The sequence below is a fragment of the Lepisosteus platostomus genome, chromosome 10 (assembly GCF_059453375.1).
Source record: "Lepisosteus platostomus isolate fLepPlt1 chromosome 10, fLepPlt1.hap1, whole genome shotgun sequence".
Taxonomy (NCBI): domain Eukaryota; kingdom Metazoa; phylum Chordata; class Actinopteri; order Semionotiformes; family Lepisosteidae; genus Lepisosteus; species Lepisosteus platostomus.
The window spans coordinates 1,966,951-1,981,849 of NC_142620.1; the positions used below are offsets into that span (position 1 = coordinate 1,966,951).

A 14,899-nucleotide genomic window follows, 5' to 3' on the forward strand; every position below is an offset into this window, starting at 1 on the left:
ATCAGGAGGGACGAGGTCAAAGGTAACTAATCGGCTGGTTGGAAAGATGGCGGCTCACACGAAGAGAGCTTTCGAAGTGTTTGTCTCTAAAATACCATGGACCACGGCAAGCAGTGAGTATTAGCCCTGCTCTTTTACAAATACACAGCCTGCAATGCAAAACTGGTGTTTTTGTGATTCACGTTATATATTTTATTATTACTTAAGGCCCTTAACCCTAACTGCTCCAGGGGCGCCGTACAATGGCTGACCCTGCGCTCTGACCCCAAGCTTCTCTGTCCCTGTATGTGTGTCTGTCTCCATGGAGAAAAAGCTGGGGTATGTGAAAAGATGAATTCCTAATGCAAGAAATTGTATAGGGCTAATAAAGAAACATTATTATTATTATTAAAACTGAAGCACTCTGCAGTGACATTGCGGGCGGATGTACGGTGTAGTATAACTATATTATCCAGCGACTTTCCGTAATGTCATTGGACCCGTCTGTGCCAGTTCGTACACACAACGCAGTCTCACCAACACATTACAATGAAGGCATACGAGAATGAAGATAATGAAAATGTTTAAATTGAACCTTGAATGAGTTTCTATGGAGGAATTTTATTGAGGAATGCCAATAATAAATCCTTAGTTATATGGTGCTCTTCTGGACACTCCAGTCAAGCTCTTTACAGGTCATGGGGATCCCCTCCACCACCCCCACTGTGTAGCCCCACTTGCATAATCCACCAGTACTCTCAGTGGGGAGGAGAGCAGAGTGATGAAGCCAGTTCATACATGGGTATTATTAGGAGGCCATGATTGGTAAAGGCTAATGGTTAATTTGGCAAAGACACTAGTGTTACACCCCTACTCTTTTTGAGAAACTCCCTAGGATTTTTAACGACCACAGAGAGCCAGGTCCTTGGTTTTATGGTCTCATCCTTTTTTACAGTATAGTGTTCCCATCACTATGCCGGGGCATTGATACCCCCACCTCTTCCAGCTGCAACCTTAGTTTTCCCATCCAAGTACTGACCAGGCTCACACCTGCTGAGCTTCAGTGGGCTGCCAGTTGTGGGTTGCAGGGTGATATAGGTTCTGGCTCATTATCTTTATTTTACACCTAAAATACTATTCTATATGCCAGTATCGTAACCTTCCCTTTCAATAAATCGCTCTTCTTTGAGTTATTGTTACTAATTTTGCTGGCAGCACCTGTATGATGCTGAATTATTTTTCTGTTGCAGAGGAGCTGAAGGAGTATTTTGGACAGTTTGGACAAGTGAAGAAATGTCTTTTACCTTTCGTAAGTCTTCCATATTTTATTCTCAGTTTGTTTTAATATTCAATACATCTTTGGTTTGTAAATGTACAACATTTATAGTGTGACTTTACAAGTGATGGTCACATTGGCTTTTAAATCGAGTAATGTGTTGCAGTGACCGATAGCACCACTGTCTCTGGTCCTTCGTGCTACTCAGGAATGGGAGGGATGTGTGGAGCTCGACTGTTCTCTAAGAATACCCCGAGAAAACAACTTAGTCGATAGATTGTCCCGCTCTGTAGTCTCACCTTGCATTCTGTTTCTGGGATAGGCCTGCTGATAATTTGGTTATTGATTTACAGATGAGCATAATCTACATTTAAGTGCTTTTCTACCTTTTACTTTACAGGATAAAGAGACTGGCTTTCACAGGGGCTTCTGCTGGATTGGGTACACCACTGAAGAAGGTCTTCAAAATGCACTGCAGAAGGACCCACATATTATAGAAGGATCAAAGGTATTTGATATGCAAAATACTGTGCATTTAACTAGATATACAAAAGTGAAGGAATATTTTGCAGATTGTTATATGTTGCACATTTATGGTTTTGGATAGGTTTATGTAAGCATTAAAATAATTTGTAGAGTACTTTTCTTAGGTTAGTCATCACCATGACAGCTTTTGCATTTTTCCTTCAAACAGCTGTAACCAAATTGTATTTTTCAAACTATGCCCACTAAATAATTAAAACCAGTTTCTTTTCAGCTCCAGGTGCAAAAGAACAGAAGAGTATTTGTGGGACGGAGGATAAACAGAGATGCTGGTGACTCAAGCTGAAAAAATTGTTTATGTACACCATGTTACTAATGTATAATTTTAATAAAGTTTACATTGGCATTGTTTCCCCACAAGTGAAAAAAATTATTCCATGTGTAACTGTACAGTTTGTGATGGAGAAAGAAATAATTTTACCTGATATACACAGGCTTACAGGAATTCTACACTTGAAAAGACTATTCCAACATTTTTTCCAAAATGTGGCAGTTCGTTACTGGTCCCTTTCTGATTTATAACTAATACATGAACGTAAAGCTGACAGGATGGAAGCTCTTGCCAATTAAACACTTTTTTTGGACTTCCATACGGACAGTGCCAAATCTTGCCATTAAAAAGTACAAAACATGAGAAACCACTTAAAATGTCAACAGCCGGCATTTCTTCTGAAAGAAGCCTTCGCTTTATTACAACTACAGCAACAACAAAAACTATTCTAATAGACCGAGTAAAACGAAATCATTCCTTTCTCCGTTTTTTCTCATGGTCATAATCCTTTGAACGTCCACTAGCTGAAGGGCGTTTGGAGCCACCGTGCTGCTTGGCTTCTTCCAAGAACTTATCCAGACCGAAAGGATCCTCTTCGAACTGAACCGGGCCATCCCTGCGAGGCCCGTGCTCGCTCGCAGGGAATTCCTTCTCTGGGACAAACCTGAAATCGGGAAGGAAAGAAAATCACTCAGAATTAATTGAAGCTTAGACTTTAAATGGTTTATTTTTTGTCTAGTAATAAATGTTAAAGATAATTCTTCAGTATCTGTATTAAAGAACAATGTAAGATTCACTTAATTTAAGCAACATAAGCCTTTATGAGAATCAAGTGCACACTTTAACACCCCCAGAAATAATTCTGAACTTACCTGTTACTTTCGATCAGTGTGTCCAAATTAATGCTGTCTTTTTCAGTGTTCTTACTGGGCCTGTAGATAGTTTGAGCCATGGTGCTACCATTTCTAAAGGGCTGATCGTACACGTTGTACCCCTCATCATCACCACCACTAAATCCACTGTCCATACCCTGTAATCAAGAAGGAACACGGTAGTGCTGTAAAATATTGAATACTTGAAAGATGCAAAATACAAACTGCTTTTCTATGTGATTTTACAGCCTTTCAAAACTGTTGCCCATTCTTTTTATCAACAGCAATACATTTCTGTACAATTTTTAAACATTACAATTGCAAAACTGAATTACTAATGATTAATAAACTCAGTTATCCCTTTTTAAAATATAATGCTAGGTCATAATTCTCCCATCAAACCACAAAGGGAATAAATTCTACCTTGTTTTGGTTGAAAAGACGCTGGTCATACTGTGCCTCACTGGATGGACGAGGATTAGGCAGATTTAGGGCAATAATTTCACTAATATCCCTGTCCTGGTCTCTCTGCAGCTTCGATCTAAACAAAAAAAAAAGTCATGCCTTAAGTTTTTCTAAAAGGATTACACGTTCATGCTACTTGTGACACATTCGATATTAAACAGTACTAGATAAACACTGTTGCAGTAAAAACTGTGAAGTCATACCATAACATCTAAGAAACAGTACAACAAAAGATCATATTGACTCATGCTGTTAGAAACTGAACATTTGCCAAGACTAGAGCAGTGATGGTCTATTGAAGGAATCGGTCATCTTGACCGGAGCTGGGTCACCTCTTGTCAGGAGCTGCTCTGGAGATCAGCCGCTCATGCTGTCTCTCTTTCCTTCTGTCGTGACGGATTTCATCACGTTCTCGAACCTCTCCGTCCTCTGTTCCTGGGGGGAGATGAAGTGACATTGGTTCAGAACAAATGAGCTGGGAGAACTGAAACGTTCCAGGCGCACTGAGAACTTGCAAGTTCCTGAATCTAAGCAACGGCCCTTATTTTCACCGTTCACAACCTCAGCAGCCTGCACACATTAAGTCCAGTGCAGGACAACTCTGTTCATGGGGTTCGTGGGCTTGCAGCAGGCAATGTCTAACATTCTCCAAATCTCCATGCAACTGAAGGGCCACTAAAGTGGTTTTCCCCCCAACTCCAGCAGATGCAGGTAGTGTCAGACAGACAACCCTGAGCACATACATCTGCTGCAGCAAAAAACATCTATACATCTTAGGCAGCACATTATATGGTATCTGCAGAAGCCACTGCCTACTCTTCTATGGAGAGTTCAGTAACTCAGCATCATAGTTTTATGGAAGGCATTCCTGCACCTTTGTCTCCATGGCCTTTGATGCCGGCTCTTCGTTCTCTTGCCATTTGAGCGAGTTCTCTGAGCTTCTCCTCTTTTTTCTCTTTCTCCTTTTGAGCCATCTTCCTTTCCACCTGTGCACGCATCTCCACTGCTTCACGAGCCTAATTGAAAGAAAAAAGCCAATAGAAATAAGCTATAGAAACGGGCTTACCAATCCCCTTTCGTACTACCCATGCACCTGTGACCAAAATAGCTGCTCACTCCTAATAACAGTCACAGAAAGCCAGAGCCCATCCTGAAAGAGTGTGGTGCATGGCAGAAATTTACTCTGGATGATACGCCAGTGCACTGCAGGGTGACCACTGAAGATAAAATAAATGCATAAACATTTAATACTGTCGAGACCGTAATCCACTCTTATTTACCTTTCTGTCTGCAATGTAGAGGGCCTCGGCAAGCTTGGCGAAATTCTCATTGATATGCACTGTCTGCAGACCCCGGCCATCGGCAGCCAGACGCTTGTCTAGAGGGATCGTGTAACCCTGAAACAAAGTAAAAACAAAATAATTGAAAAGTTGTTAACTACATCCACTGGTTCCAAAACATGCAATAGGCATTCTAATGTTCTTATTCTTTTCTAACGATGGATGGCAACAGTACTGAAAACGAACCTTTGCGTTTTTCCAGTTTGAAATGCACGGTGGGATCTTCCACTCCTGTTGCTCCTTTACAGTCATCTGCAAGAGGCACAAAAAATGGTTTAAATCAACACATAGTAGCACATTTCCTCAAGTTAGCATCAGAGTGAGTTTAAGATTGTGAACCTGGAAATTCCCAGAAATCATATGCTTTCCATTTCTTTAAACAAAGAACCTGTGCACCGTGAAAAGCTTCACTCCTTCTGAAGATCAAATGTTCACAGATTAATTAAAAACAGTAAAGAGTAAAGTTAAACGTTGTCTGCTCAAGGTCACCATTTTTTAATTTCGGTTACCCATTATAATCTAATGTCCATGGTGAAACGGTAAAAGTTAATGTACCTTTCTGCTGGGAGAATGCATGACGGGAGCAGGTGGGGATGGAGGTCCGCGTGGAATCTTCTTGTTAATCCTAGGATATTAACATAGCCATAAAAGAATGTGAGCGTTGTAAAATTTTTACCATGTCCGAGGCATTTACAATGACCTTCCTGCAACAGTATCACTGCGTGCAAAGAGAAACATTCAACAGTGAAACGGCCAGATTCAGGAACACATACTTAAAGCGTGGTGGCTCCATGGGGTCCTTCTGCATTTCCACCATGCGGATGACACGCTGCTTGGCTCCAGAATTGAATGCAACTCCTTGCTGAGATGGAGTGTACCTAAAAAGCAGAATGTATTGATCAACTGACTACTGGTTAACAATTAAGCACATGATGAAGATCTAAGGTTCCACTGAAATGCCTTAATGTGTTAAATTAAAGTGCTTAATAAAAGAAAGGAAAGTTTGTTTCCCAAAACATGTAATGCCCTTTGAAAGACTTTCATTAATCAGCATATTTAAAGGCAGCACAAATCTGCAAAGCCCTTGTTCTTCATACAGACTTAAAAGTAGCTTACAGCAGGGGTTCCCAGGCCTTATCCCAGAAAGCCATAAACACGCTGGTTTGATTTCAAATTGATATTAGGTCAATTAAGGGATCAATTATGTAACAGAGACCAGGGAGTACCAGTGACTCCTCTCACCTGATGTACTGTGCGGGGGCTTGCTTATCGGCTGCCCGCACAGGCATGGCTGCTGCGATCTTCTGCGATACCTGCTTGTCCAAGGCAGACCTGGTCTTCTCTGTCAGCTGCATCAAAACAATTGTTTTCCCTTCAGTTTGAAGACACTATTTCAAAATGGGCTCCAAGGTAAAATGTGGATGGACTGACAAGTGGTAATATTCATATCAAAGTCCAAAGCCTCAGGTCCAGGGAATAAAAGCTGTCTTTATTGAGAACATGTTAATTTATCACTGACCATGAAACAAAAGCAAGCGGGAAGAATTAGGAGTCAGCAATCAAAGTGCTTCTTCTTCACAGCGCAGTTTAATCTGGACAAAATACGCACCTCTCTAACCGCTTCTTCATCAGGCCTCTGCAGGTCTGGGTCATCTTCATTCATAACTTCCTTAGGAAGCAAATCTGTGAACTTGCTGTATATCACCTAAAAGCAATTAAAAACAAGAACATTCTGGTTGCCAATGCTGCACATTTAAGAAGAACATGCTTAAAACATCATTTGCGTTAATCTACCAATGTAAACAAGGCATCTCTGGCAAGCAGATGAGTAGTTGCATCACTCTACGTTATAAAGAATACATTTAGGGTATAACGACTGAATTTGCAATAGTTTTTCTTGCTTAAAAGTTCCTTTAGGACTTTGAAAACAGAAGTTAACCGAAACCGGCGAGTTTATCTCCCTGTGCAGCCAGGATGTTTGTGATGCTGCGACATTTGAAAACACAGTACCATACCTTATCCTTGCCCTGCCCTTGCCTTGCAATGGCATCATATTTGACCTTTCCCTCCGCATCCACCTGCAGCGCCAGAGCATTTGAGGTCTTCTTCTTCCTGCCCATTTCCAGTGGGTACTGGGCCACATGGATCTCAGGGAAAGCACCGCCATCTCCAAAATCCTGGGAATGAGTTCAAAAACAGTATGTGTATTAGTGGGTCTGTGTTAGTCCCCTGAAGCTACTGATGAGGTCAGCTTGGAAAGTTTGGAAATAAATACTCACCTGCTGATCCACACAGTGAATAAGATGTTAAATCTAGGTCTGACAATTTGGTTATTAAAAATCTCACAGCACTTTTAGAAAGATCAGTGGTGTTTACCCTGTGTCTCAGATAAGCCATCTCTCAGCACGCCACTTGCTGATGTGCTGTGCAATGGGGCGGAAAGCAATAGATAAGTATAAGGAATTATGTACAGTATTGTAGGGAAAGTCTCAATACCCAGGGCAGCATGGGACTTTTAACATCATATCATGCTTAAAGGGTTTTCCGTCAATTCAGAGGAAAAAACACAAAAGAAATAGTTTGGAAACAAATGCGAGTTTTAATTGTATTCAATGCCCGGTTTCAGTATTGTACTTTTAGTCTTTAAAAAAAGAAAACGGCAAGCACGCTCGACACTAGTACTCAAAATTGTGAGAGAAGCTCTGTGGATTTCTTCGGAAGCCACAATGAAACGTCAACCACGAGACACAAGCAGAAACGGCAGGGGAGTGCATTTAAAACTGAGAAGGAGAAGCATGTCTTTACTCAATGAGTGGTGGGAGTGTGAAACAAGCCACTCGCTATATGTTGATGTCCATACCCTGGCAGGGAGACACTCGGACCAACTAGCACATACCTACTGGACTGGCTGAACGGCAAGCTCATGAATCACACAGGTTAAGCAGATGCAGACATTTAGCAAGGCAGGCAGCCCGAGTAGCTGTAGCAGAATTACCTCCAGCGTCCTGGGAATCCAGCCTTTCCGGTAGCCGTACGGCGGCGGCTCTCTGCGGGAGGACACCAGCGCGGTGGACGGGGGCCTCTGAGAGCGGTGCCCATCCTCCGCCTCCAGCTGGTCCTGGGTCAGCTGTGTCGGGGCCGGTAAAAAGCTGAAACCCAAAACACATTCCCCGATCAGCGCTCCCACTAACAACCCGTGCACCAAGCAAAAAAACAAACAGGGTCTTGAGGTGTTTTAAAGATGAACTGAGAGTAACCGTAATCTCCACGAACTGGGGTCACACACTACAGGACAAAGGATAAAGCGTCCCATTGTGAGACTTTTTATTACAGACGACCACTTCACAACAAGTAGGCAGAGCAGTGATTCTGTGGCTAAGGATCTGCGCCTGTGGCTGGAAGGTTGCTGGTTCAAATCCCACGGCCGGCAGAGGACTCCTACTCCGTTGGGCCCCTGATCAAGGCTCTTAACCCCAGCTGCTCCACGGGCGCCGTATAAATGGCTGACCCTGCGCTCTGACCCCAGGCTTCTCTCCCTGTCTGTGTCTCATGGAGAGCAAGCTGGGGTGTGCGAAAAGACAAATTCCTAATGCAAGAAATTGTATTTGGCCAATAAAGTGATCGCATCTCTCCTCAGCACGGAACACTGCTGACCCCTCACTTCAAACTCACACCATACAGCTGTAAGCCGATCCGGCTCAAGAAACCGAGGCGCAGCCAGACAGCGAGAGCCGGCAGTTCAAACAGCTAAACACTGTGTATCAGCCAATGATAGGGATTCCTACATATAATCACATACGTTGAGAATAACATTCGAAAAGGCACTGAATAAGCCTCTCTCTCCCGGAGGCCAGGAGATAAATAAGGCCCGCAGGACGGGCCCAGAACTGCGCAGAGCGACCCGAGCCTCCACAGACATGAGCGGGAACGGAGGCATAAATCACTTTACTGCTTTCGCATATTACCAGAAAGGAATTGCAAACAAACGTGTTAGTATTCTTGATCGTGAGATACTGTCGTACACACAACAATCGCCGTTTAGTCCCAAAACAAGCTCTGTCGTACACAGCTCACCTCGCCAGCGACATCTTGTTTCCCCGGAATGTGGCGTCTGACGTCACCACGCACTTCCTTGCGTCACGTCGCGGGCTTAACCTCCGGCAGTTGTACAGTTTCCACTAATTGCACAACCTTGTGATTCAGTAGCGGACAAGACGCGCTTGCAAATACGCGTAGAATGCCTGTCATATTTAACATTACTAAGAATAAATCAGTCCCGTTGGTGAATATCGATTCAGAGTAATCTTTTGAATAAAAAAAAATAAAACGAGACTGCCCCGATCTTCAACTACATTGTCCAGGGTGCCTTGCGCAGAGCAGGTCGAGAATAATTGAGGTCGGGAGTTGAGAGGTCGTCTGGACCGGTAAGTGAGTGGGAATTTACTTGCACAAACGTGCATAATAAACGTAAGCAAGTGTTGTATGTGTGCACTTTATGCGTATTTCATAACAAGACAAAATGATTTGCTTTTTGGTGCATTTATTTTGTCGCGTCTTTTGTATTTGTACATATCGTTAGTGTTACAAAACCTTCAACTTACATAATGTCAATGGCATGGCATGGCACTGCACTGCTCATGAAATGCAGTACAACTCCGATACCTTTCTTAAACATCCTTAATGAAAAGCCTTGTTGCTACTGTAATGTGACAGGTAGTTTCTGAACGTTTAGTTCATGTATGATGTCGTGTGTCTTCACCACTGGCGACATGAACTGCCATTCAGACAGTGTGACTGTAGCCATCAGTACTGAAAGCAACACACAAATGACAACAATGGGAAAACGATTCGTGATGTACGAAGACCAATTACCATAATAAAATATGATGATGGTCAGTATTACTGTATATGTTAAGCGACTTAGTAAAGTGCTGCGCTCACTGGTGAATAGTATTACCTGCAGGAGGTTCTCTGAAATGCCTTTCTGATTCGTAACGTTAAACTCAAGGCAAGCTCCCTTTCTCTGAAACTCTACATATCTTGTAACTTTTTTCTGTTGTGTAATATGTTGGTCAGTAAGAGTATTTCCAATGTTAGTGTTCAGAATTTGTGTTATAATGCCATAAATGTTACTGCTTGCTCATGCATGGGGAGAGACGGGCGCTGTTCCCATACAACAGTACAACACCCTGATGCAGAGACACAATCTTTGCTAATTCTCCCTCCTACTGCTCAAGCGTGTGAAAGCAGTGCTCAGGGACCCTCTACTTCCTTCCTTCATCATCCTACACGGGAAGTATGCTCTGCAGGCAGGTAAAAGACTCAGTGCACCTTTGATAGGACGTGAACTCTTTAACAAATAAGAAACATGCATAAGATGAAAAAACACCACAAAAGCTATGGTCAAATTTCTTTGACTGATTATAATTTTTTTATTTAATCTTAATATTACTGAATATGCTGATAAAGAGTGGAAGATCATAGCAAAAAAAGAGAAAATGAACTACGTAGAGCAGCCCACAGTCCTTGCAGCTGCGTGTCAGAGGCTGTCTGCAGAGACGGGGAGGGTGGTGGTATATCACTGAAATATTGCACGAGGTAATGCGGGCTGATTGCAGGCCTGAACTGGATGCAGCCAAGCCTGTTTCAGTACAGTGTGATAAATGAAGAATGAGCCAGGGCTGCAGAGCGCTTTTTTCAGATGTAAAGGCCACTCATCTTTAGTGGCTTGTGAGGAATGGCCCTGCAGGCTCATGACAAAGCAGACCAAGGTGTTACAGCCCTCAGTACCGACACACTCCCACCTGTCCTGTTGCCTTACTCATGCAACACCCTCATCCATGCATCATCATGCTTAGATGTCTTTTAACCCGTGGAGTAATACTACTTTTTAATATACAATGGGTCTTGACAGAAGCAGCTTCTGGGAGTAAGATTGTTCAGGGTGAAGTAACTGCCGGTAAGTGAAGCAGCTCATTGTGTCAGACATGTGTATGTTCATCATCGCAGCCCCGTTTGTACTGGAGCTTCACAGCTGGCGTGGGCAGTGCTGTGGCAGAGCAAAGCGTGTGCTTCCTCCTCTCTTGCAGTGCCCTCATGGCTGGACGGCTGCTGAAGGTCTCCTCGCTGGCCACGGCCCTGTTGGCCTCTTCGGGGTTCTGCTGGTATCACAGGCCTGTGGATCTCAATGACATCAGCTTCATCCGGTTCGGAAGAGCTGCGGTCACGGTAGGTTCCTGTCGACTTTCATCTATTGCACCAAAAATAGCAAGGTGGGCCAGACGGCTTCTTCTTCCTCGTGTTTGTAACCTGTGGTGCGTCCTTAATACATAAGAAACAAATATGAATAAGAGGAGGCTAAATTACTATGGCCCAGCATCTATGCTATTGGCCCATCTGAACTTCAGTAATGAAGATGGTGTGTGTTTATTCACGCAGGATCTGTCATTCCCACCATAAGTGCCGTACCTTGCAAGTCTGGACCAAATAACACCCAGCTGCGAGTTAACAGATGAGCTGCCCTTTGCTACTTTATGAGAAACATTTGGCAAAGCAACTCCACTGTTTTTTTTATCACCAAAACTCTTTGAGAAACTGTTGGTAGGGTAGTGCTGAATGCTAACCTTTGTAGAGGAGGACACCCAGCCTGTGGGAGCTGTTATTATTTAATTTAGCTCATGTGTGCTGGATTAAATACAATCTATAGTAGTAGCTGTGCTATGAGAGGGTTTCTAGATTGAAGACAGGTGGCTTGTTTAGAAATAACACAGCTCAGACATTTGCCAGTTGTCCAGGAGTGGATATGTACATTGAAAATGGCCAATAAGCCTGTGATTACTTTAGTGGCTTGTGCACAGTCCCAGAGAGCTCCCACTGTTCTGTTCCTCCTTGAAGAAATAGAGCGTCTGGGACTCGGAGGGCAGGAGATGGATGAAAAGGCAGACCTCCCACAGTCAGCACAGAGCAGCCGATAGAGGGCAGCTGGGCTCAGGTTGTCAAAGGACGGACAGCCCATCCTGACACTCCCACCCAACAACTCGTCATCACCAGACACTCTGGCAGTGGACTTGGAAGTACAGGGTCAAGACTGGACACCTCTGAGTAGCAGAAAACATGATCACAGATACTGGAGTCCACTGCACAGCTGTTATAAAGCCTTCAGTCTGTGACAGAGCCACCAGAAATGCGTGGAATATGGCAGTGGTGGCTGTTGGAGGCTCGGTTATCAGACAAACTGCAAGTGAAACGAGACATGTGGATCCCGGGTCAGTAAGAGTGAGCCACAATGCCTGCCATTCTCCAGACTGCTGATGGGGCTGACTGGTGCCTAGCAAAGGCAGGAGAGGAGCCAGTTCTTGTTTGTCCATGTTGGGAGAAATGACACTGGCATGAACAGCACACTTCCCACACCGAACACATTCAGAGTTACTCAGAGAGAAACGCAGACTCTAGTTAGGTTCAACCTTTCTAGCTTCTACATTTTCATGTGCAGTCAGCGTAGGTCAGTTTCCAATCTGCTTTTTCTTGCAAGGACAGTCGTCATGGAGGCTGGTATGCTAAGAAGAGACAGTAATGTGGGATTTACAATACAGTGCGTGAGGAGTGTAGTATAGTATAGGTATTCCCTACTAAGAATTTGGTTATTGTTTTTTTTTTACATAAAGATAACCAAAAGGATGACTTGACATTAATTTCGCATGTGCTGCCTCTTTAACCTACTGTTCATTGTAGAAAGTGTTTATCCAATACCTACAGAAGCACTGTTAGGTTAATATACCTGTACCTTTCCATTGTAGACCGCAGTTATCAGTTACGACTACCTCACATCTCTCCGAAGATTTGAATATGGGACCGAGGAATACAGCGCTGCCAAGTCAGAGGTAAGTAAGATTTCACAAGAGCTCTTACTGTGTGATATGCATTTTGTTCATTTTAATGACATTTTGTTGATAAAATTCAAAGATAACTTTTATTTAGGGTAGAATTTTTGTAGAGAACCGATTTGAAATTTCAGATTTCATATCCTTCTTAGATCCAGCCAGCAGCCATATCACCCTGCAATTCACAACTGGCAGCCCACTGAAGCTCAGCAGGTGTGAGCCTGGTCAGTACCTGGATGGGAGACCTCCTGGGAAAAACTAAGGTTGCTGCTGGAAGAGGTGTTAGTGGGGCCAGCAGGGGGCGCTCACCCTGTGGTCCATGTGGGTCCTAATGCCCCAGTGTAGTGATGGGGACACTATACTGTAAACAGGCGCCGTCCTTCGGATGAGACGTAAAACCGACTCCTGACTCTCTGTGGTCATTAAAAATCCCATGGAGTTTCTCGAAAAAGAGTAGGGGTGTAACCCCGGCGTCCTGGCCAAATTTCCCATTGGCCCATATCAATCATGGCCTCCTAACAATCCCCCTCTATGAATTGGTTTCATTACTCTGTTCTCCTCCCCACTGAGATCTGATGTGTGGTGAGCGTTCTGGCGCACTATGGCTGCCGTCGCATCATCCAGGTGGATGCTGCACACTGGTGGTGGTGGAGGGGATCCCCATTACCTGTAAAGTGCTTTGAGTGGAGTGCCCAGAAAAGCACTATATAAGTATAAGCAATTATTATTATTATTCTTAGGCGGAGGGTGGAGATCTCGCAGTGGACACGAGCACCGGGGTGCTCTGCTTGTACGTGTTGCAGTTACTTGGTCCGCTTGCCTTCTTAGAATCATAGTCATGCTATTAAAAAAAACAAACTCATTTTAATCCTCTTTTTTAAGGCTCAAAATCCCAGATCGGAGTACAGAACTAAACAGCTTTTAACGTTATTTGAGCACTTTACTCTTAATTTCTTGTTTGAGTGGAAGAACTTGAAGCTTGCTGCATGTGCGCTAGATTTTTAAGAGGTGTTTTTTTAAGGTAACAGTTATTTAAAAAGCACACCCATATCTTACTGATTTCAAATTTGAGATTTTTATTTTTGGAGTTTTGTTCTGATTGGAGATTGCGGTTTCATGAACACGCTGGTATCTTTCTCACCTGTGACGAGAGTGACTAAGTCTGAGACGTCAGCCCACTTTAGGCGGCTTAAGGGAACTGTATTAGTGGGGGAGCATCGTCAGTTTGGTTTATTTTTATAGTAGGTCTTCGTTTATAAGGCAACCGACCTGTCTTCTAACGTTTAATAAGAACAGTGTGTAATTTGGCGTCCGCTGGAAAACCGCAGTAAACGTCAGTCAGGCGGTGGGGCACCGCGTGGGCGAGACTCCGTGCAGGATCGCAAGCAGTCAATTACTCCTGTCGCCGGATGGTTGGGGTTTTATTTCTTTTTTCGTAAAATAAGTTCAGGGTTAGGTTTCTAGCCTAACTGATATATTTTTATTTAAAAAAATACATTATACAGTATTAACAAACAATATGTTATTTCTCATTAAACAAGTACTGTACTAAATGTGCTTTGCATTACACAAGCTGAAGTAATCTGCACTGTACAGCTAAACTGTACTTTAAACGTGTACAGTATGTAGTATGTTTTTAACTACTCAGTACCTTATATATTATTTTTATGCAATGAATATATTTAAATAACTCAACAACATAAGCACCACTGACTGTCTAATTCATGTGATAGTTTGAAAGGCCTGCATTAGAAATTGTGAAGATTTCGATATGAAGCAGAAAAAGTTCAAGGTTTGTGATTTGAAGACTCACACATATGATATATAAAGACTTGCAGCTAAATTGTTCTATCTTAACTGAGGCTCACGTAGACGAGTAACTGTTCTACAGGGAAGAGATTCTAACTTGTTTTTAGTCTTAAAAAATGCCTTTACAGAGCATTTAGGCACTTGCCTGGTTTAGAATGGATAAATCCAATATCCTCTCTGACTCAATTCAGGGTCCAGGCGAATCATGTGTTTGGCCTGGCATATCAAACCCATAAGAGAAAAGAAAACGGGGAATCGATTTTTACAAAATGCTGGAATTTGAAAAGGAGACCCACGATGTACTGTAATAAATATGGCCCATCACAATACTTCAACATCACAATTGCAGGTACAACAGCATTTTTATGTGTATTTTCATTTTTTAGTGAGAATAAGTGGAATGATTTTTTATTGGTATTGTTATATTTATTTTCTTGAGCTTCTACTTTTATTCAAATCGACTT

The 14,899-nt window shown here is 42.9% G+C and overlaps 3 protein-coding genes across 7 annotated transcripts in view; 2 read left to right on the forward strand and 1 right to left on the reverse strand.

Moving 5' to 3' along the window:
• Positions 1 to 12: 12 nt before the first annotated feature.
• On the forward strand, positions 13 to 2,512 carry slirp (SRA stem-loop interacting RNA binding protein). The gene is made up of 4 exons (XM_088647429.1): positions 13 to 113; positions 1,230 to 1,288; positions 1,656 to 1,763; positions 2,013 to 2,512. Exons 1-4 carry the CDS (start codon positions 47 to 49, stop codon positions 2,082 to 2,084), a joined length of 306 nt encoding a protein of 101 aa, XP_088503555.1. The 5' UTR covers positions 13 to 46; the 3' UTR covers positions 2,085 to 2,512.
• Positions 2,108 to 8,953, reverse strand: snw1 (SNW domain containing 1). Its single transcript, XM_088647421.1, has 14 exons — positions 8,821 to 8,953; positions 7,742 to 7,895; positions 6,762 to 6,923; positions 6,356 to 6,451; positions 5,989 to 6,095; positions 5,520 to 5,624; positions 5,302 to 5,371; positions 4,933 to 4,998; positions 4,687 to 4,803; positions 4,281 to 4,422; positions 3,739 to 3,841; positions 3,365 to 3,482; positions 2,942 to 3,099; positions 2,108 to 2,733 (listed from the first exon to the last, which is right to left on the reverse strand). Exons 1-14 carry the CDS (start codon positions 8,832 to 8,834, stop codon positions 2,541 to 2,543), a joined length of 1,605 nt encoding a protein of 534 aa, XP_088503547.1. The 5' UTR covers positions 8,835 to 8,953; the 3' UTR covers positions 2,108 to 2,540.
• A 40-nt stretch (positions 8,954 to 8,993) lies between these two features.
• The window catches only part of adck1 (aarF domain containing kinase 1), a 170,825-nt gene continuing 164,919 nt past the window's right edge, over positions 8,994 to 14,899 (forward strand). Inside the window, exons 1-3 of one of the 5 annotated variants that reach the window (XM_088647425.1) lie at positions 8,994 to 9,170; positions 10,756 to 10,974; positions 12,543 to 12,626. In XM_088647425.1, the coding sequence (XP_088503551.1) occupies positions 10,843 to 10,974; positions 12,543 to 12,626 (216 nt within the window). In that variant the 5' untranslated portion in view covers positions 8,994 to 9,170; positions 10,756 to 10,842. The remainder of the gene's footprint in view (positions 9,171 to 10,755; positions 10,975 to 12,542; positions 12,627 to 14,899) is intronic. The other 4 variants (XM_088647426.1, XM_088647427.1, XM_088647423.1 and 1 more) reach the window with 4 other exon arrangements.